We start from the raw sequence: 17,362 nt of genomic DNA, 5'->3' as shown, positions 1-17,362 counted from the left end.
AGTGGTGCTAGAGAAGACTTCTGAGAGTCCCTTGGATAGCAAGGAGATCAAAACAGTCAATCCTAATGGAAATTAACCCTGAATATTCATTGGGAGGACTGATGCTGAAGCTGAAACTCCAATACTTTGGCCACCTAATGAGAAGAGCCGACTCATTAGAAAAGACCCTGAAGCTGGGAAAGACTGAAGGCAGGAGGAGAAAGGGTCGACAGAGGATGAGGTGGTTGGATGGAATCACTGACTCAATGGACACGAGTGTGAGCAAGCTCCAGGAGATGGTGCTAGACAGGGAAGCTTGGCATGCTGCAGTCTGTGGGGTCACAAAGAGTTGGACCTGACTTAAGGACTGAACAATAACAGTGGCCTTTTTAACACAAAAATTATTTTAACCTCATGATTGGTTTTTCCTCCATTACTATTGCAAATGACTATAAAAACCAGAAGAGCATAACATCATGGGTTAAGACAAAATAAAGCACATTTTGTTACATAGGACAGAAAGCCAGGCAGCGCTTGAAGACCATCTAAAGAGGAGTCACTGTGCTCAAGGCATCAGACACACGCCTACCACTCTACACAAGACCCTTCCTGATGCCACTATCCCCAGATACCGTGAAGACAGTAAGGCTCTTCTTCCTAAGATGGACCCACATACTCTGTGCATGAACAGAACATTCAAGAGACAAAGCAAAACTGGGGGCAAAGAATGAAACAGAATCTAGGAAAATCCCAGACACAAGATCAGACTATGAACAGATGAGATGTGAGGGCCTGCTGTGTGTCTTAACACATCTGATCTGTGGGCAATGTGTACCACCCACGGAATCAGCTAGATTGTCCCAGAACAGTCTACCCATCAGCTACAAAAGAGGTTGGTGTTCACGTATGTCTGAAAATACAGTCGTTAAAATAAATATATATCTCTTCAGGGCCAGAAAAACCATGTCTCTCATACAGAAAATAAGAGAAAATACGGAGAAAGAAAGAAGGAAAAGTACCTTGATGCAACAACTTTCTTCTGTTTTTCCAAAACAGGATCCACCCAGGCTACCAGCACAGACTGGGACGACATAACCCGGACGTTGATGTCTTCAGGTACGTCCAGTTCATCCTCCTCTTCTGCAATAACAATGGGGCATGTGGAAAGGCTGTCCCTACAATAGGCTCTGCCCTGAGTCCCGCTGGTCCCCAGAGCCTAGTTTTTAAATTGCTTATGCTTGATGTAGATAAATGAATAGGAAGTCAAGCAATTATTTGATTGGTCAACGCAGAAAACCAAAAATCTCCATTCTTCCTCTTCTTAAACACATTCTAAGCTGCCTAACGCAATCAACGTAAGGACAGTCGTGCAAAAGGAGATGTTTTGTCTTGGTCAGAGTTAGTCCAGATCACTCAAAGCTTTCTCAGTATACACTGAGTTTCTGGGAAATTATACTATTTTTACAGGAAGGAAAAGTTCAATTCAGAGCATTTCCTGGGTGATTATGGCATGAAATAAAAAAGTCTAGCTCAACAATTGCACAAATCACACTGAGTTCAGTGTCCTCATAATTTAGAATATATGATTCCAAAGCAGATTAAATATTATATTCAGACAGAAAAGAGAATTCAGTTTGCAAGTTTCCAATGGACTACATTAAAGTCACAAAGTTTATGTGCAATCTGTAACATTGAGACTCAGAAGACGTCTTCAGTTTTGCTTTTCTGAGTCTCTTGGAGTTTTGCAGTTTTTTCATTTGTTTTGTCTTTTCAACTTTCAGGGCTCATGTTTCAAAAGGTTGTGGCTTTTACTACAAGTAGGGGAAGCTGAACTATGTAGCCTTTAGAAAAGTGATACAGGGACTTCTTCTAGAGCAGCAATTAAAGAATTTTTAAAAAGTGAAACATCATACATGTGTGACTTTTCTTATACAATGTATAATTACAGTAATTATCAATATAAGAGTACACCATATAAATATATTATTTAAATCAATTGTGAATTCACAAACATCATTATGCCATAAGAATTTTTAAAATGTGAAATATCATACATGTGTGACTTTTGTTATACAATGTACAATTACAGTAACTATCAATATAAGAGTATACCATATAAATATATTATTTAAATAAATTGTGAATTCATGAACATCATTATGTCATAGGTTGCCTCTTTAAATTAAGGCATGTGATCAGGTATATGTAATCTGTTACTGATATAAAAAACATCTGTGAACAGATGTGGAAAAAACTATCCCTAAGTAAGTGACCAATGATCGGGCTCTCAGCAAGCCAGTTTTACATTTTTCCTCACTCTTCTCAATGCTATTTTTAGGCAGTTTTAGCCGAAATAAAGTGTGAGGGCATATCTTGTGTGCTGCCCCATCCACACCTATCCTTCTCTCTCTTTCTTTGTTCCCAGTCTATCACCAAGGGCAATTTATGCATGAATCAGACAGTGCCTGTAAATGGAATAAATGCTTGGGGCTCTCATGACAAATCTGAAGCCATTCAAATATACAGAGGGATAGATTGTATCACAGGAACACTCTAGCCTCTGAGTAGAAAAGAAACACACATTCCTCCAAAATGTGACCAAGTCTGTCCCCCTGCTTCCTCTTATACCCAATAAAATCCATGTACATCATCACCCGGCCAGCATCATTTGAAAAACAGCCAGGCCCTAGACCACGGCTTTACCAGATGCATCCCTGGAGACATACCTGAAATCTTCCTCTTCGTTAGGGCAGCCCTGTAGACCGGCTGACTCTGCCCCCGGGAGTTCATGGACTGCAGAGAGACCACGTACACTGACTCGGAGGCTGCAGACCAACAAGCAAGGGATGAGGTTCTGCCGCTGGTTCGCTTGTCGGTGTCCCCCTCCCCTCACCTCCTTCCCTTCTCATCTTATTGGCATCCTAACTTATTCAGGGCAACTACAGATGAGACCGAGCACTATAGGAACTAAACTCAAAAAGGACACGATTTTTGCCAGGAAACGCGGAAGTGGTTTTTATGTGCAACTCCTGAAAAAGTGGGTTTCTATTGCATCAAAGAAAGATGAACAATGTTTAAAAGAAGAAAAGGATAATACATTTTCCCGTGTAATTCCCTAAATATCTTTTTACCTCCAAACAGAGAGGAGGGAATGTCTCTGTTTTTATTTGTCATCAAATAGAGAGGAGAGAGATAGAGAGTAGCAAGTACACCGCGTGGGACGTCTCAGCCCAAGTGGGACGCTGTGCCCTTTGAACTGAAATCCTCAGAATGGCATCTCTGAAGATGAGCTAAGAGCAAACAGAGGAGTCTAAACTCATCCTTTATTTCTAGATTGTTCTTTCTCGTTCACCCCCACTCCCCCCCCCCAACTTGTGCATTGGGCCCACTAATATCCAATTTAATCTAAACTTGAAGACATTGTTTGGAAATAAACTACAAGAACTAAAGCCTACACTTCTCAAGTCCTATGGAATCACTGAGTCTGAGACCCAGGTAAAACTCTGGCTATCTTCCAATTTGAACTTTCTTACTTTACAAATGAGGACATAAAACCACAAAAATGGATTGACTTGCCCAAAGTCACACCCCTAAGAAGGACTCATGCTGCTGCTGCTGCTGCTAAGTCGCTTCAGTCGTGTCTGACTCTGTGCAACCCCATAGATGACAGCCCACCAGGCTCCTCCATCCATGGGATTCTCCAGGCAAGAACACTGGAGTGGGTAAGAAGGACTCGTAATCTTCCCTAAATCCAAAATTGCTAATTTGGATTAATAATAACTCCAGGTTCTATCATCCTTGTTTCCTATAGCAGCCTTGATCAGTTCAAGAATAAAAATGAGGCCACTTGACATACTACACCTGGAGAAGGAAATGGCAACCCACTGCAGTACTCTTGCCTGGAAAATTCCATGGACGGAGGAGCTGGTGGGCTACAGTCCATGGGGTCGCAGAGTCGGACATAACTGAGCGCCTTCACTTTCACTTCAATTCTGACATACTACTAATGTGGATAATTATACCATCAGGTAATACGTCCGCACATTAATAAGACGGCCTGCGTGTGTGCTCCGTCACCCAGTCGTGTCTGACTCTTTGTGACCCCATGGACTGCAGTGCACCAGGCTCCTCTGTCCACGGGAGTCTCCAGGCAAGAACACTGGAGTGGGCTGCCGTTCCCTTCTCCAGGGGATCGTCCCAACCCAGGGAACAAACTGGTGTCTCCTTCATTGCAGGCTGATTCTTTACCATCTGAGCCACCTGGGAAGCCCAGAAAGGTTTCACTAAGATCCTAAAGAAAATGCATAACACTGGTGGCCTGCCTGCCGGAATGGTGAACGTCCATGTGGCAATGGCAGAATAAACCTCTTGTTTTTACAAACAGTAAACATAAAAGGAGACCCATGTTCAAAAAAGACTCACACAGAGAGCCCTGTTTATGTAAACTTCTATAGACTAATCGCATTTCAGCGAAGGAGTAACAGGTGACAAGCTGCGCGGTCTCTATGTGTCTATACGTACATCAGTTCAGTTCAGTTCAGTCGCTCAGTCGTGTCCAACTCTTTGCGACCCCATGGACTGCAGCACACCTGGCCTCCCTGTCTGTCACCAACTCCCAGAGTTTACTCAAACTCATGTCCATTGAGTCATGCATACATAGGGCAGATGAGACTCACACTGCAACCAGAGTACATTATGAGGCTGAGGCTCTCACATCTTATTCTCTCAGAAAATTCTGAAATGTTATGTTTTACAAAAAGGAAGTATCAAGTTTGTAACACTTGGATTCCCAGAACGTTAAATGTCTCAACATTGGAGTCCCTTCAGATCTGTTAATCTCTTGGCGCTACTGACAAGCACACCAAACGTCAAAAAAGAAAAATTTTACTGCTCAATTTCACAATCCAGGAATGTGTATAAAGAACTAAATGTGGAAAGTGGTGGCTCATCGTTTATCAGGAACCACCAAGAAAAGATCAGTTTCCCACAACGGACTCTTCTGCATGTCTGCAATATAATTGTTAAAGTTCTTGATTTGCTGAATGCCCAGATTCTTGATTTGCTGTGCTCTCCAGGTCAGTGTGGCCTGAGATGATCTCCAGGAAACAGGCGGCACTGCAGTAAACTCTAACACCGGCTCGTGTGTGCTGGGTCTAGTCTCTGTGTGGGTTAAGCATTTTATCTCAATTCCTCAGTCCCGACAAAGCCCCACGAGGAAGCCACTCTCATCGCCTCCTTTTCACGGATGGGGAGCCAGCTCAGTGGGGTGAGATGACCCCAAGGACATGGCCCAAATGCTAGGCTGGTCTCAGACAAGCCCTGGGCTCTAACTAACATAGTTGAGAAGGGGGGAGAGAGCCCAGAGCCCATGGGACACTGACCCTGGGCTGAGAAAGCGCCTGATAGCTGGGCATGCTGCAGTTCACCACTTTTTCATAGAAATATCATAAAGACCCAGTGGTATACAAGCACACTTCTTCCCATGCTCCTTTATCATTGAATAGAGTAGCAACAAAATTTCCAAAATGAGCGCAGCATCACCATCCAAGGGACCCCTGGGACCCCAAGTCCCACCGACTCCCCTCACTTCCTGACCTCAGTGTGACGTGGCAGAAACTGACTCCTGAAGGTCAGTGGAGACATCCTGAAGGAACCCAAAGGCTCGTTCCTCTTTACTGTCCGGCTCCCACCTCCTCTGGGCTGGCTACCTCCTCCTGCTCCGTATTCCCACCACCCCCGGGGGGCTCCTCTGACGACAAGATTCAACACTGGTGGCACCTCCCGGAGGCCAGAGAGCCACCTGCCCCCGACGCTTCTCTGTCCCCTGCAGCCGCTTTCACAACAGTGATCTCTACGCACTCTGGGTACCATCTGCCCCCGTACGGGACTGGGGGGAGGCCATGCCAGGATGCTGCCTGACTTAGAAGATGCCCAAGAAGATGTGTTTGATGAATGATTCCAAGGGCAGGGTTTCTGCTGACGGGACCACAGGCCCATTTTTCTCCAAGTTTCCTTAAGGTTTGGCCATTCCCTGCAGTACCACGCTTTCCGTGGCATCTCCGTTACCAGTGGAATTAAAATCCTGCACAGGATAAAATAAGGAGACCAGCGTCCTCGAACACAGCAGGCCACTCCAACATCCCCGGGAATTCACATTGCCCCATCCTCCCGGACAGGATGAGCTAGTGTCCAGTGAGACCTCCTCCTATGTGGTCGTGTAGATCTTCACGATGGCAAATCCAACACTTTTTATTTGGTGAACATTCCAAAACTAGCGGGTGGAGTCCTGAGCTGTCTGTTCAGGCTGGGATTGGGGCCTACCCCTCACCTCAGTGCCAACATTTGCTCAAGTTCAGGAAGCAAAAAAAAAAAAACATCCTTCTGCTATGCTCAGGCGAGCCAGGGCTTTACTACTAAAGATACAAAAAGTGAACAGAACCAGTCAGATGAAAAACTCGTGGACACCAGAGGACACTTGAATGTGTGGTGTCTAGGAAAGAACTCCGGGCAGTGAAAACTCTCCACTGGCACAGTGCTCCCCTGCAGTGTCAGAAACGCAAAGATGGGGACTCAGCTCTTCTGCTGATGTTCTGGGAAGAATTTGGCCTGACTCCCCGAAACCGCCACGTAACCAGCACAGCACAACCACTCAGGGCTAGGGGTAGGCCCCGGAATGGATGGATGAATGAATGAGGTGTCAAGCCTCTAGCTCTGGGTCTTGCTGCTAGTACTGAAGCCAGCCTTCACAAAACTCACTCAGATTTCTCCAGTCTCTCCCGCAATCCCTAGTGGTTTCATGTGGCTTTGGAGCAGACAGATGCTGGAAAAAGCCTGGCATCTAGTTTGAGGCTTCAATGCCATGCCCAGCTCATGGCTGCCTGTGCCATCATGTGGAGACCCAGTAAAGCCCGTAGGATGCCAGGCCGATCCTACCCTAGGAATGCCCAACTGACTTTTCCAATAGCAGGTGTCTGAGCAAAGCAGTAAGGTAACTTCCGAGGATCTTTCGGGGAGGAAATCCAGCCCGGCCTCCAGCTCAGCACCTCCAGCAGCTCAAACCTGCCTTGGTCAGTCTCCAGCCCCTCATTGCGTGTGCTGGGAGCTGGGCCACAACTGCGTCATGATGAGACCCCAGTACACCCCTGGAGTCTCAGCAGGACCCAGTAAAATCACACCCTCTTCCTCGCCTGAGCACTGATTCAGTTAGGAAGGGAACAAGACTAAGCAGGGGGGGCCACAGTACCTCTTGCTAGAACACTCCAAGCTGGAGAGCTTGGGGCAGGTGCACTTTCTGATACCAAACCCCAGAGGCAGACGGACCTCATGGCCCCAGCAACCCTGGGCCCCCCACGACTCGGGCACAGAGAAGAGGAACAGACTGTGTGCTCTGCAACTCGGCTTCCCCTACAGGACGCAGAAGGAAGGGCCCAGCCACGCTTGCCCAGTGCCTCCTGCCAAACTCGTCATGTAGATAAGGGGGCATAAAGGAAGGCAGGAAAGCACCAGTGTTCTAGGAGTGCTGCAGGGTGTCCACCCCCAAGGGATGCCAGGACCAAGGGATCATCGCTGCCCCACCTCGGAGCATGGCCTGTGTCCACTCTCCAGGCCTGTTGATGAGCAAGGCAAGCAGGCCTCGAACCAAGCAACCAAACTCATAACCTCTCCCGGCAAATGTTCCTTCAGCCTCCACGGCCGATGCTTCGATGCCTCCTTCACCCAGTGAGAGTTTGCAAAGAGGAAGAAGGGCAGGTGTGGTCCACAGACTCCATCAGCTGCCACCACACTTCATCTCGATGGGACCCAAGGTCCAGTGCCCCAGGATCTACGATGAAGCTTAAAAAGCTAAATGATGGGACTTCCCTGGCGACTGGGTGGTAAAGAATCTGCCTGCCAATGCAGGAGACATGGGTTTGATCCCTGATCTCTAGGAAGATCCCACAGGCCTCAGAGCAACTAAGCCCGTAGGCCACAACTATTAAGTCTGCGCTCTAGAGTCCACACGCCACAACTACTGAAGCCCACACACCCTAGAGCCCATGCTCCGCAACAAGAGAAGATGCTGCAAGGAGAAGCCCGTGCACCGCAATGAGAGAGGAGCCCCCGCTCGCCACAACTAGAGAAAAGCCCACACAGCGATGATGACCCAGCACAGTCAAAAATAAACAAATGAAATTATATTTTAAAAAAGCTAAACGATGAAATCAGAGCCAAGATGGGAAAAGCATTAGGCTCACCACCACCAACCGCCCCCGACCCCCCGCACATCCAGAAAACTGACCCACATTATGGCATCAGCACGACCCCAGTTGGGAAGCCGCTAATGGGCACTTGTTGGGTGGCCTTGTCCCACCACTAACAGAAGGTAAAAAGGATGGAGGCATGGAGGGAGGACAGAATGAACAGTGAATTTCTGAAAAACTGTAATACCTGGAAAATGAACATCCTAGTCGAAAGACCACGTTCTGTTCAACGGAGCTTCAAAATCTAAAAATGATCGCCAAGATCATTAAAACATCAAACGACAATGAACATGAAACTCACCTAGCTTTTTGATTTCATGCGTTCGCTCATCTCTCGTCAGTGGGATGTAATTCATCTTCCGGCCACTTTCTCCGTAGCCCAGAAGGAAGCCCCGGGATCGGCGTGGACTCTTGGCTCCAGACAGGCGCGGTGCCTTCCACGCCACGGACAGCCGGTCATCAGATGAGCGGACTCGGACCCGCAAGGGCTTGTTGGGCACGTCCTTTTCTTAAAGAGGACACGACACAAGACCATTAAACAGCAAACCCCAGAGCTCCCAACAGAGGAGGGAAAAGCGTGCCCAAAGATGGAGCCACGACAATTAGCAGCTGGGCTTAAAACACCCACTTTGGATAACCAGTTCTAGTAAGAACATTCTTCCCCCAAGGGTATCGACACTCGGTGTCCACCCCTCACAGGAGGCTGAGAGGTCTCAAGGATTTAAAGTGAAAACATACCATGTGTGAGACTGCCAGCCAGCAATCCTGGATGCTTTACAATGTTCCTTTTCCTCTATTTCCTCTCGCCCCCTTAAAGCCAAAAACTCTCTATCCCCTGGTGAAAGCAAAGGGTCAGCGTAAAATATAGCAAACACACTTTCATGCTATTTTTAACTGTCCTCCTGGAAGCTTTTCCACTATAAGTTTGAAAAAAAAAACTGGGCTTTCCTTGTCTTTATGGTGACTCGCTAAGAGCTCGATCCTGCGTTCTGGTTTTGATCTTAATTTCTCCGGCGTGTCCAAGTCGTGGCCCTTCAGGCAAACCCTGCTGCTACGCCCCACATCTACTGTTGCCTTCCTGATAAGTCAGTCCATTTCCAGCACTCTTACTAAGCTGATAAGTCTCAGGAGTCACTCTCATTGTTAATAATCTCAAAGCAAGGCCAATACTTAGTGTTCGAAGTTTTGCTTTTACGTGGATTAAGAGCTGACGATACGTTTGGGAACAAGGGCTACAGACTACGTGATGACTACACTGCCTGTTTCTGACAGCGGGCCACATTCTAGCCCTTTCAGGGGACCCAGTGACCCAGTGAGTGTCTCTCTGGCTATGTAAGCCAGGTATGTTTCCCAGGCATCCTTCCTCCACTATGTACATCACCCCTATCACCAATTCTAATTTTATCAGACTGGAAAATTCCCACCTAAGTGAATATTTTAACACTAACTAAAACAAAACAAAATGTCATGAGTTAGCGTCAGTTTCAACAGCACAATACTAGCCATTGGAGATGACTATGCCAAGAAGTCAGTTACCTGACTGTGTCTTCGAACCAAAAGGAATATCCTTTTGTATATTAGCTGGAGCTACCTAATCAGTCACTGGGCACCCTCATTCCTAAAGGCTGCTAAGAGAACATCATATTACGGTTCAACAAATATTTTCCCTGATACACAAAGTAATGATTATTGAGATTTTTTTGTTTTTAATCCAATAGCACAGTCAACTAACTATATAAAATTTTGTCTTAATAAAAAATAAAAAATAAATAAATAAATAAAATTTTGTCTTGCACCCTGGTGACACGAGTGTAACCACTTTCGCTGGGGTTCTACTAAACTGAACTCAGTGTTATTCCAAGTTCAGAGGTGGGGCTCTCTACTTCAAGAATCTAGCCTCCATAAAAATTAGGGACCACCAAGCAATATGGAAATGACAAATATGCTCATCTCTATAATTGAAAAGAAAAAAATTGTCTAAATGTTTAGTACAAATAGTCCAATTCATTAACAGCACAGTACTGATTCATTGAATGAGTTCTTACATTAATCCTATGAGTTGATTTTTCTTATGAGTCCCAGTGTGGACCTCTTCCTTCATACTCCTAAGAACAGGACGCTCAATGTTTCTAGAAAGATCCAGACTGCCGAGTCTCGTTAAGCACCTGCATTATCTGTGGGTGACTGTGGATTTTCTTCATAAGCGTGTGCCACCGCTGAGCAGACCTTGTCCACGTGGGGCTAGGGTAGGAATCATTTTTCAAAAGCCGGTAGTGAAAATATCTGGCAAAAACGACTTACGAGATGGAAAATCTGGACAAGGGGTGGCATGCTTAGTCTCAATGAAACTTTGGTTTGGTTTTTGAAGTCAGCACGTTTTTGGATGACATGCATCAGAACAAAATACACAACCAAGTTTAACTTTTCAGGAATAGTGTTTGCGTCATTTTCAGCGTTATGCAAAGTTATGAAAGAAACGACATGAGCCATAGGCAGGGGAACAGAAGTCGAGAGAGGAAATTTTAAAGGAAGCACAAAACTTGGCTTCTTTCTCTTTACATCTTCTGAGTCACGTTTTACTCTGTGTGCGTCCAATAGGAACTATCACCACCTACAACACACTGTTTTAGCAGAAGCCCCTCTGAGGAGTGAGCCCACAGCCTCTCCCAGGTGAAGCCCCTGGGGCTGGTGTTTGGTTCCAGAGTGTCCAGCTTTGGGCAGGCAACACGGCTTTTTTTTTTAGAAGTCTATAATGTGAAAATGATGTCTGCCTAGAGAACTGACTTATGAACAGGGCGGCAGGGAGGAAGGAGAAGGTAAGACGTATAGAGAGAGTAGCATGGATGCATATACACTACCATATGTAAAATAGACAGCCAATGGGAATTTGCTATGACTCAGCAAACTCAAACTGGGGCTCTGAGACAACCTAGGGGGTGGGAATGGGCGGCAGGTGGGAGGGAGGTTCTAGAGGGAGGGACATATATAAACCTAGGGCTAATTCATGTTGATGTATGGCACAAATCAAACCAATACTGGAAAGCAATTATCCTTCAATTGAAAATAAATTATTTAAAAATTATGTCTGCCAATCAGTTCAGTTCAGTTGCTCAGTCGTGTCCGACTCTTTGCGACCCCATGAATCGCAGCACACCAGGCCTCCCTGTCCATCACCAACTCCCGGAGTTTACTCAAACTCTTGCCCATCGAGTTGGTGATGCCATCCAACCATCTCATCCTCTGTCATCCCCTTCTCCTCCTGCCCCCAATCCCTCCCAGCATCAGGGTCTTTTCCAATGAGTCAACTCTTCGCATGAGGTGGTCAAAGTACTGGAGTTTCAGCTTCAGCATCAGTCCTTCCAATGAACACCCAGGACTGATCACCTTTAGGATGGACTGGTTGGATCTCCTTGCAGTCCAAGGGACTCTCAAGAGTCTTCTCCAACACCATAGTTCAAAAGCATCAATTTTTCAGCACTCAGCTTTCTTCACAGTCCAACTCTCACATCCATACATGACCACTGGAAAAACCATAGCCTTGACTAGACGGACCTTTGTTGGCAAAGTAGTGTCTCTGCTTTTTAATATGCTATCTAGGTTGGTCTGCCGATAATACACGGTATTCATTTTACTCTTAAGAAAAGCTCATACCTCCTCGAGGGACCCTCAGTGATGCGGACGTGAGAAATGACGCCTGCTCAAGCTGCCACAGGCCGTTTGCACTGCTCTTCTTCCCAGCGGGACTGGCAGGCTCCCCTCAACCCCCACGGCGGCCACAGTCTATCTCCCCGGGGCAGCAGGAAATGCGGTGGGTGTCCATGGTGCCATCAGCAATGTGCCCATCGGTGATGGGCTGCCCTCAGCTCTCTTGTCCTAAAGCCCCGGGTGACACAGCCACTCTCCCTGCCACTGCAGAGGCCCGCCCATCAGCCTGGGACTTCTGGGATGATTTCCAGCAACACGGGGTAAGTTGACCGAAAACACATGCATGGGTCTAACAAGATTCAGCTAAGAGGTAAATCACTGGGCAGAAGTGGCATTCCCTGCTCTGTGGCCCGGCCCCCGCCCTGAGGCCCGCCCAGCCATCTACTTTACAGCGGAACCAGGATCGGTGGAGAGCAGGCCTCGCCCCGGGGCCTTGGGGCTTTCCTGGTGGCTCAGACAGTGAAGTATCCACTGACAGTGAAGGAGACCCAGGTTCAATCCCTGGGTGGGGAAGATCCACTGGAAAAGGGAATGGCTACCCACTCCAGTATTCTTACCTGGGGAATTCCATGGACAAAGGAGCCTGGTGGGCTACAGTCCATGGGGTCACAAAGAGTGACTAACACGTCTTCTTCATTTGGGGAATGCAGTGGGCCTATGCTCTAGAACAAATAACTCCTGACACTCAACAGCAAAATTTTGAACAAGCAGAAAGAAGGAAAATTACCACTGGGATGTCCTGAAGTGCCGGGGTCCCTGAGGGAGAGGAACAGAGGAGGTTCCAGGAATAAGAGGCTCCATCCCAGTTGGCACAGGGTTTGGCCTGAGATCCTGACCCAGGCCAGGCCCACTAAATCTCAGCCACACTGCCCAGTGGCAGGGACAGCCGTGGCCCCCTCGGACCGCATGGGCTCCCCCCACAGGCTCCGGGCTGCCGTCCAACCCTCCACACCAGAGTTCCAGAACAAAGCCAGGCCTGCTGAACAAGCTTTGGCAACAGGGCTGAGACCAGCCCTTTGGACCAACCACACTGCTTCTTCTACACAGAACCTCACACTTGGTTACATACTCTCTCATGGTTCATTTTAACTGTCCTTCCAACATCTCCCAGGCGAGGAGGCCAGAAGTCATAATCCCCACAAGAAAACTGAGGATCAAGAGGTGAAGCACCTGACCCAAGGCCACATGGCTAACCAGCAAGCAGCGAGCTGAATGCAGCCGCCCTGATGCCAGTCTCCCCGCTCATCCACTGAGACCCCGTCCACTCAAGCCCTTCTGCTAATAAACATGAAACATGGGTTCTAAGCTGGACAGGCCCCCTTCCAAGTGTGAGCATAATGCCTTGCACAGTAGGCCTCACATTCGCAGGTATGTTTTGTTTGTTTAACTCCGTGGATAGCAAGGAGATCTCACCAGTCCGTCCTAATGGAAATCAACCCTGAATATTCATTGGAAGGACTGATGCTGAGGCTGAAGCTCTAATACTTTGGCCACCTGATGCGAAGAACTGAGTCACTGGAGAACACCCTCATGCTGGGAAAGACTGAAGGCGGGAGGAGAAGGGGACGACAGAGGATGAGATGGCTGGATGGCATCACAGACTCAACGGACATGATTTTGAGCAAGCTCTGGGAGATGGTGAAGGGTAGGGGAGCCTAGCGTGCTGCAGTCCATGGGGTCATAAAGAGTTGGACCCTACTTAGCAGCTGAACAACAACAACAATTTTGTGTTGGGGTATAGGCGATGAACAATGTTGGGATAGTTCCAGGTAAACAGAAAGGGACCCGGCCAGCACGTATACGTTTTTTTCAGTGGATCAAACAGCATAGCTAAGGAACCAGAGAAGCTACTCAGCAGGTTGCCCTTAGCAACCAGAGAAGGCCACCGACTCTAGAAACCAGAGTGAGGTGACAATGTCCTTCTGCTGTACACAGCCCTAAAGCCAACCCCAATTTTTTCAAGTACTTTGAAAAGTTCCTTTCTTTAATGTTCTGAATGAAATACCCTGTCAATTAGCTTTTATAGATCTTTTCTAGATCATCTGGGAGCCTTCTTTTAGTCTATGTGCACATGAAGAAATCTGTTCAGATGGTTCAAGTTCACTTGCAATGAGATTTTCTAAGTGTTTCCTCTAAGCTGTGTGTGATAGCCTCACAGAAGCCTTCTGAAAATTTTCTAATAAATCCCTGTAAGCCTTTTCTCCTGAAAACAGGAAGTCACCATTGCCAAGAGGAATGATGTTCACATCCACCAGTGCTAAGTATATTTTGAACCTGGCAGGACACAGTCCCTCCGTTGCTCTGAAGACCATTCAACCAGGTTGATGTTGCTCAGAATGAACTGATCTCAGAAGACCTACAGCGATTAATCACACACCGTCTACTAAACAGGTCAGTGAGGTGAAATGATTCCCAGGTAAACTACAACAAACATCTGAAAGCCAGGCAGAATTAGAACATCGCCCCTGAGGTGTGTCACCAGCTATGCAAATTGGCAAGTATTCTGAAATTGTAGAGAGTCCAAAAAATCTGTTCTTTCCACACACAAAAAAAATCCAAAATTCAACGTGATGCTTTCTTTGCCCATTTACAATTCAGCGCCAGGTAAACGCGTAGCTTCTGAATTGGGCTTCCACGGGCTCAAAAGCCAGAGTCTGAATCTGAGTCTACGTCTCACTGCCTTTCGAACTTCAGCTTCCTCCTCGGTCAGGTAGTGTCTAGCTTACTGGGTTTTGTAATTGACACTGTCCTGGCATCTATCAAGGACACATTAAGAGTTTGTTGTGTTTGTGATTGGTCATGATAAAAACCCTCTTTTATCAGATTCATGGTGGGCGGGTGGCTCCTTTCAGAAGGTGAGCTGTGGTTGCATCACAGAGTTTTCTGTGGGCACTAATGAAAAAAAAATGTGTGTCAAAGAACCTGGTAAAAAATCCACCTGCAATGTGGGAGACCTGGGTTCGATCCCTGGGTTGGGAAGATACCCTGGAGAAGAGAAAGGCTACCCACTCCAGTATTCTGGCCTGGAGAATCCCGTGGACTATATAGTCCACGGGGTTGCAAAGAGGTGAACACAACTGAGTGACTTTCACTTTCAAAGAACCAGACAAGTGGAAAAGAAGTGGACGTATTGCCAGAGACTGTGCCCTGAAAGCCTGCTCACATACGAGGCTGTCGACACCCAGGTGGGTTTTTTTGCACCATAAGCAGAAAGCAGTATTCCTCGTCCTCATCAGCATCTCACAACCACACACCACTCTGAGCCGGCCCCTCCTCTTCATTGGCATGAAAGTCTGTGGCCTCAGCTGTCTGGTAACCGCTTTCCCTGGCCCGGTTTCAACTAGCAGGACATTCTTGTTTCCAGGAGGACGTGAAAGATCCCTCAGTCTAGACCTTTGGAGAGCAAGTGGTTTGTCCCACTGACCCACCTGACACCCACTGCGCTGGCCTCCAAGCTTCACGCAGACAGCCCTCATCCTCAGCCCGGGGGCAGTAAGAATCGCCCTTCCCCTCGCCCAGCCTCGGCCCCAGGCAGCCTCCCCACCCTTCCCAGGCATCAGACTTCAAGGCCACCAGGGACGCTGGTCTGAGGGCAGGCGGGAATCCAGCCCACGAGGCTGGACCACGGTCCTCACAAAGCACTGTACATCAGAACACCTTTGGGGGGTAGGGGTGGAGCTTGTGGAAACACAGCCCCTCCCACCTGTATCCGGGACAGTGAGATTCCGGAGCTTGTGTGGGCTTGCAATGAAAGAGCCTGATTAGGAAGAGGTGAGGGGGCAGGAGGGGGGAGGGAAGATGCACTGGGGTGCAGGGGGGGTGACAGCAGCTGTCTCAACCAGAGGAACCAGACACATGCCCTGCTTCCCCCATGCTGAGTCTGGGTGCCCTCCCCCGCCTCCATGCCAGCCGAGGCCAGAGTGCGGGCAGGTTGGCGACGCCTGACAGCCTTGGTCTGCCACCGGCTCCTTCTTCCCGGGTGAATTCTGACACTCAGTCCCCCTGCAACACCTCTGAAAGGCTCCCAGAGCTCCTCTCCCCCAAAACCACATGTGCAACACTTACTCTAAAGTCTCCCTTTAATGCCTCACTCTCCTCTCCAATCAAGGCCCTCGGTACGTTTAACGATGAACTCAACTGTGGTTTATTTGAACAAGCCCAGCTATTTAACAAGAGAGTGTTAAACACTCAGTCATGTCTGATTCTGCGACCCTATGGACTGCGTAGCCCACCAGCCTCCTCTGGCCACAGGATTCTCCAGGCAAGAATACTGGAGCGAGTTGCCATTTCCTTCTCCAGGGGATCTTCCTGACCCAGGAATCGAACCTGGGTCTCTCACATGGCAGGCAGATTCTCTACCATCTGAGCCACCAGGGAAGCCCGAGAAGGACACAGGAAATCTTATGCCTTCACTTCAGAACAGTGTCTGTCAGAGCATCACCAACCTTTACCATCTACTGGATCCCTGCCAGGTAAGGCACTGGACAAGCATCCTCACGATAACCCAATAAACACCCCATTTACAGACAACAGAAGTGAGGCTCTGACAGAGTAAGGGAGAATCTCCCAGCCAGATAGCATCAGGCACTCAGCTGGCATTGGAACCCAGGGGCTGCATCCCTGGTTCTCTCCACCCCTATTTAGAAGCTCACAGTGGTTGCATAGTTGGTGTCACCCATAGCCACACTGTGGCATACACACAGGGCCCTCTGGGAGAGCGTCCCTCTGGGGGCCCCTCTGGGGAAGGACTGGTCTGCAGAGCCAGGCATCGCCGTCTACCTAGGACTGTCATGTCATGAACATCCCTGCATTCAGAAGATGCTGGCTAAGTTCCCAAGGGCCTCGCTGCCCTCCAGGGAACATGGGTCCATTCATCCCATCAGAAGCCATTCATCACACCGTTCCCCTCACATTTACCCATGTTTCAGTCTCCAAGGGCCTGGCTGCCTGCCGGGGAAGCAGTGTGGACACCAAGGCACTAGAGTCATAGGCACATATCTCAGCGTCCTTCAGAGACACTAGCACAGTGCCCCTAAGCCATCAACTGGAGTCAGTCCATTCTTGCTGCTGTTTCAGGGACTGGGAGAAAAGAGAAGATCTTGAAAGAAAAACAAAGAACCTTGATTGCCCCCAAGCGAATCAATGCCAATTACTAAAGATGTTAGTAATGTTAGGACTGTGGAAGCCCTTTATGAAGCGTGTAAAGCTAACTTTTAAAGCAAACAAACCTCACTGCCATCAGTTTAAGGTTTCTGCCGCCCCCTGCCCAGTTCTTCACGGATTCCTCTTCCCTGCTTCCTAGGATCACGTGGGGACATCCTGGCTGTCACCAGATGAGGAAGCCACAGGGAACCCAGGGACAGTGTAGTCAGAGGCCAACCCCACAGGCTGGCACAGGGCTGCCAGCATCTGAGCCGCAAACGTGGTCCTCAAAACTC

General features: G+C 48.1%; 1 protein-coding gene across 1 annotated transcript in view; it reads right to left on the bottom strand.

Moving 5' to 3' along the window:
• FNDC1 (fibronectin type III domain containing 1) overlaps nucleotides 1-17,362 on the bottom strand; it is a 112,246-nt gene that overhangs the window by 53,559 nt on the left and 41,325 nt on the right. Inside the window, exons 5-7 of the mRNA XM_061130167.1 lie at nucleotides 8,521-8,727; nucleotides 2,706-2,804; nucleotides 999-1,119 (exon numbers count right to left, since the gene is read on the bottom strand). Of these exons, the coding sequence (XP_060986150.1) occupies nucleotides 999-1,119; nucleotides 2,706-2,804; nucleotides 8,521-8,727 (427 nt within the window). The remainder of the gene's footprint in view (nucleotides 1-998; nucleotides 1,120-2,705; nucleotides 2,805-8,520; nucleotides 8,728-17,362) is intronic.

The sequence above is a fragment of the Dama dama genome, chromosome 26, assembly GCF_033118175.1.
Source record: "Dama dama isolate Ldn47 chromosome 26, ASM3311817v1, whole genome shotgun sequence".
In the NCBI taxonomy this organism is placed as follows: Eukaryota; Metazoa; Chordata; class Mammalia; order Artiodactyla; family Cervidae; genus Dama; species Dama dama.
This window is presented reverse-complemented; position numbering and strand designations above follow the sequence as displayed.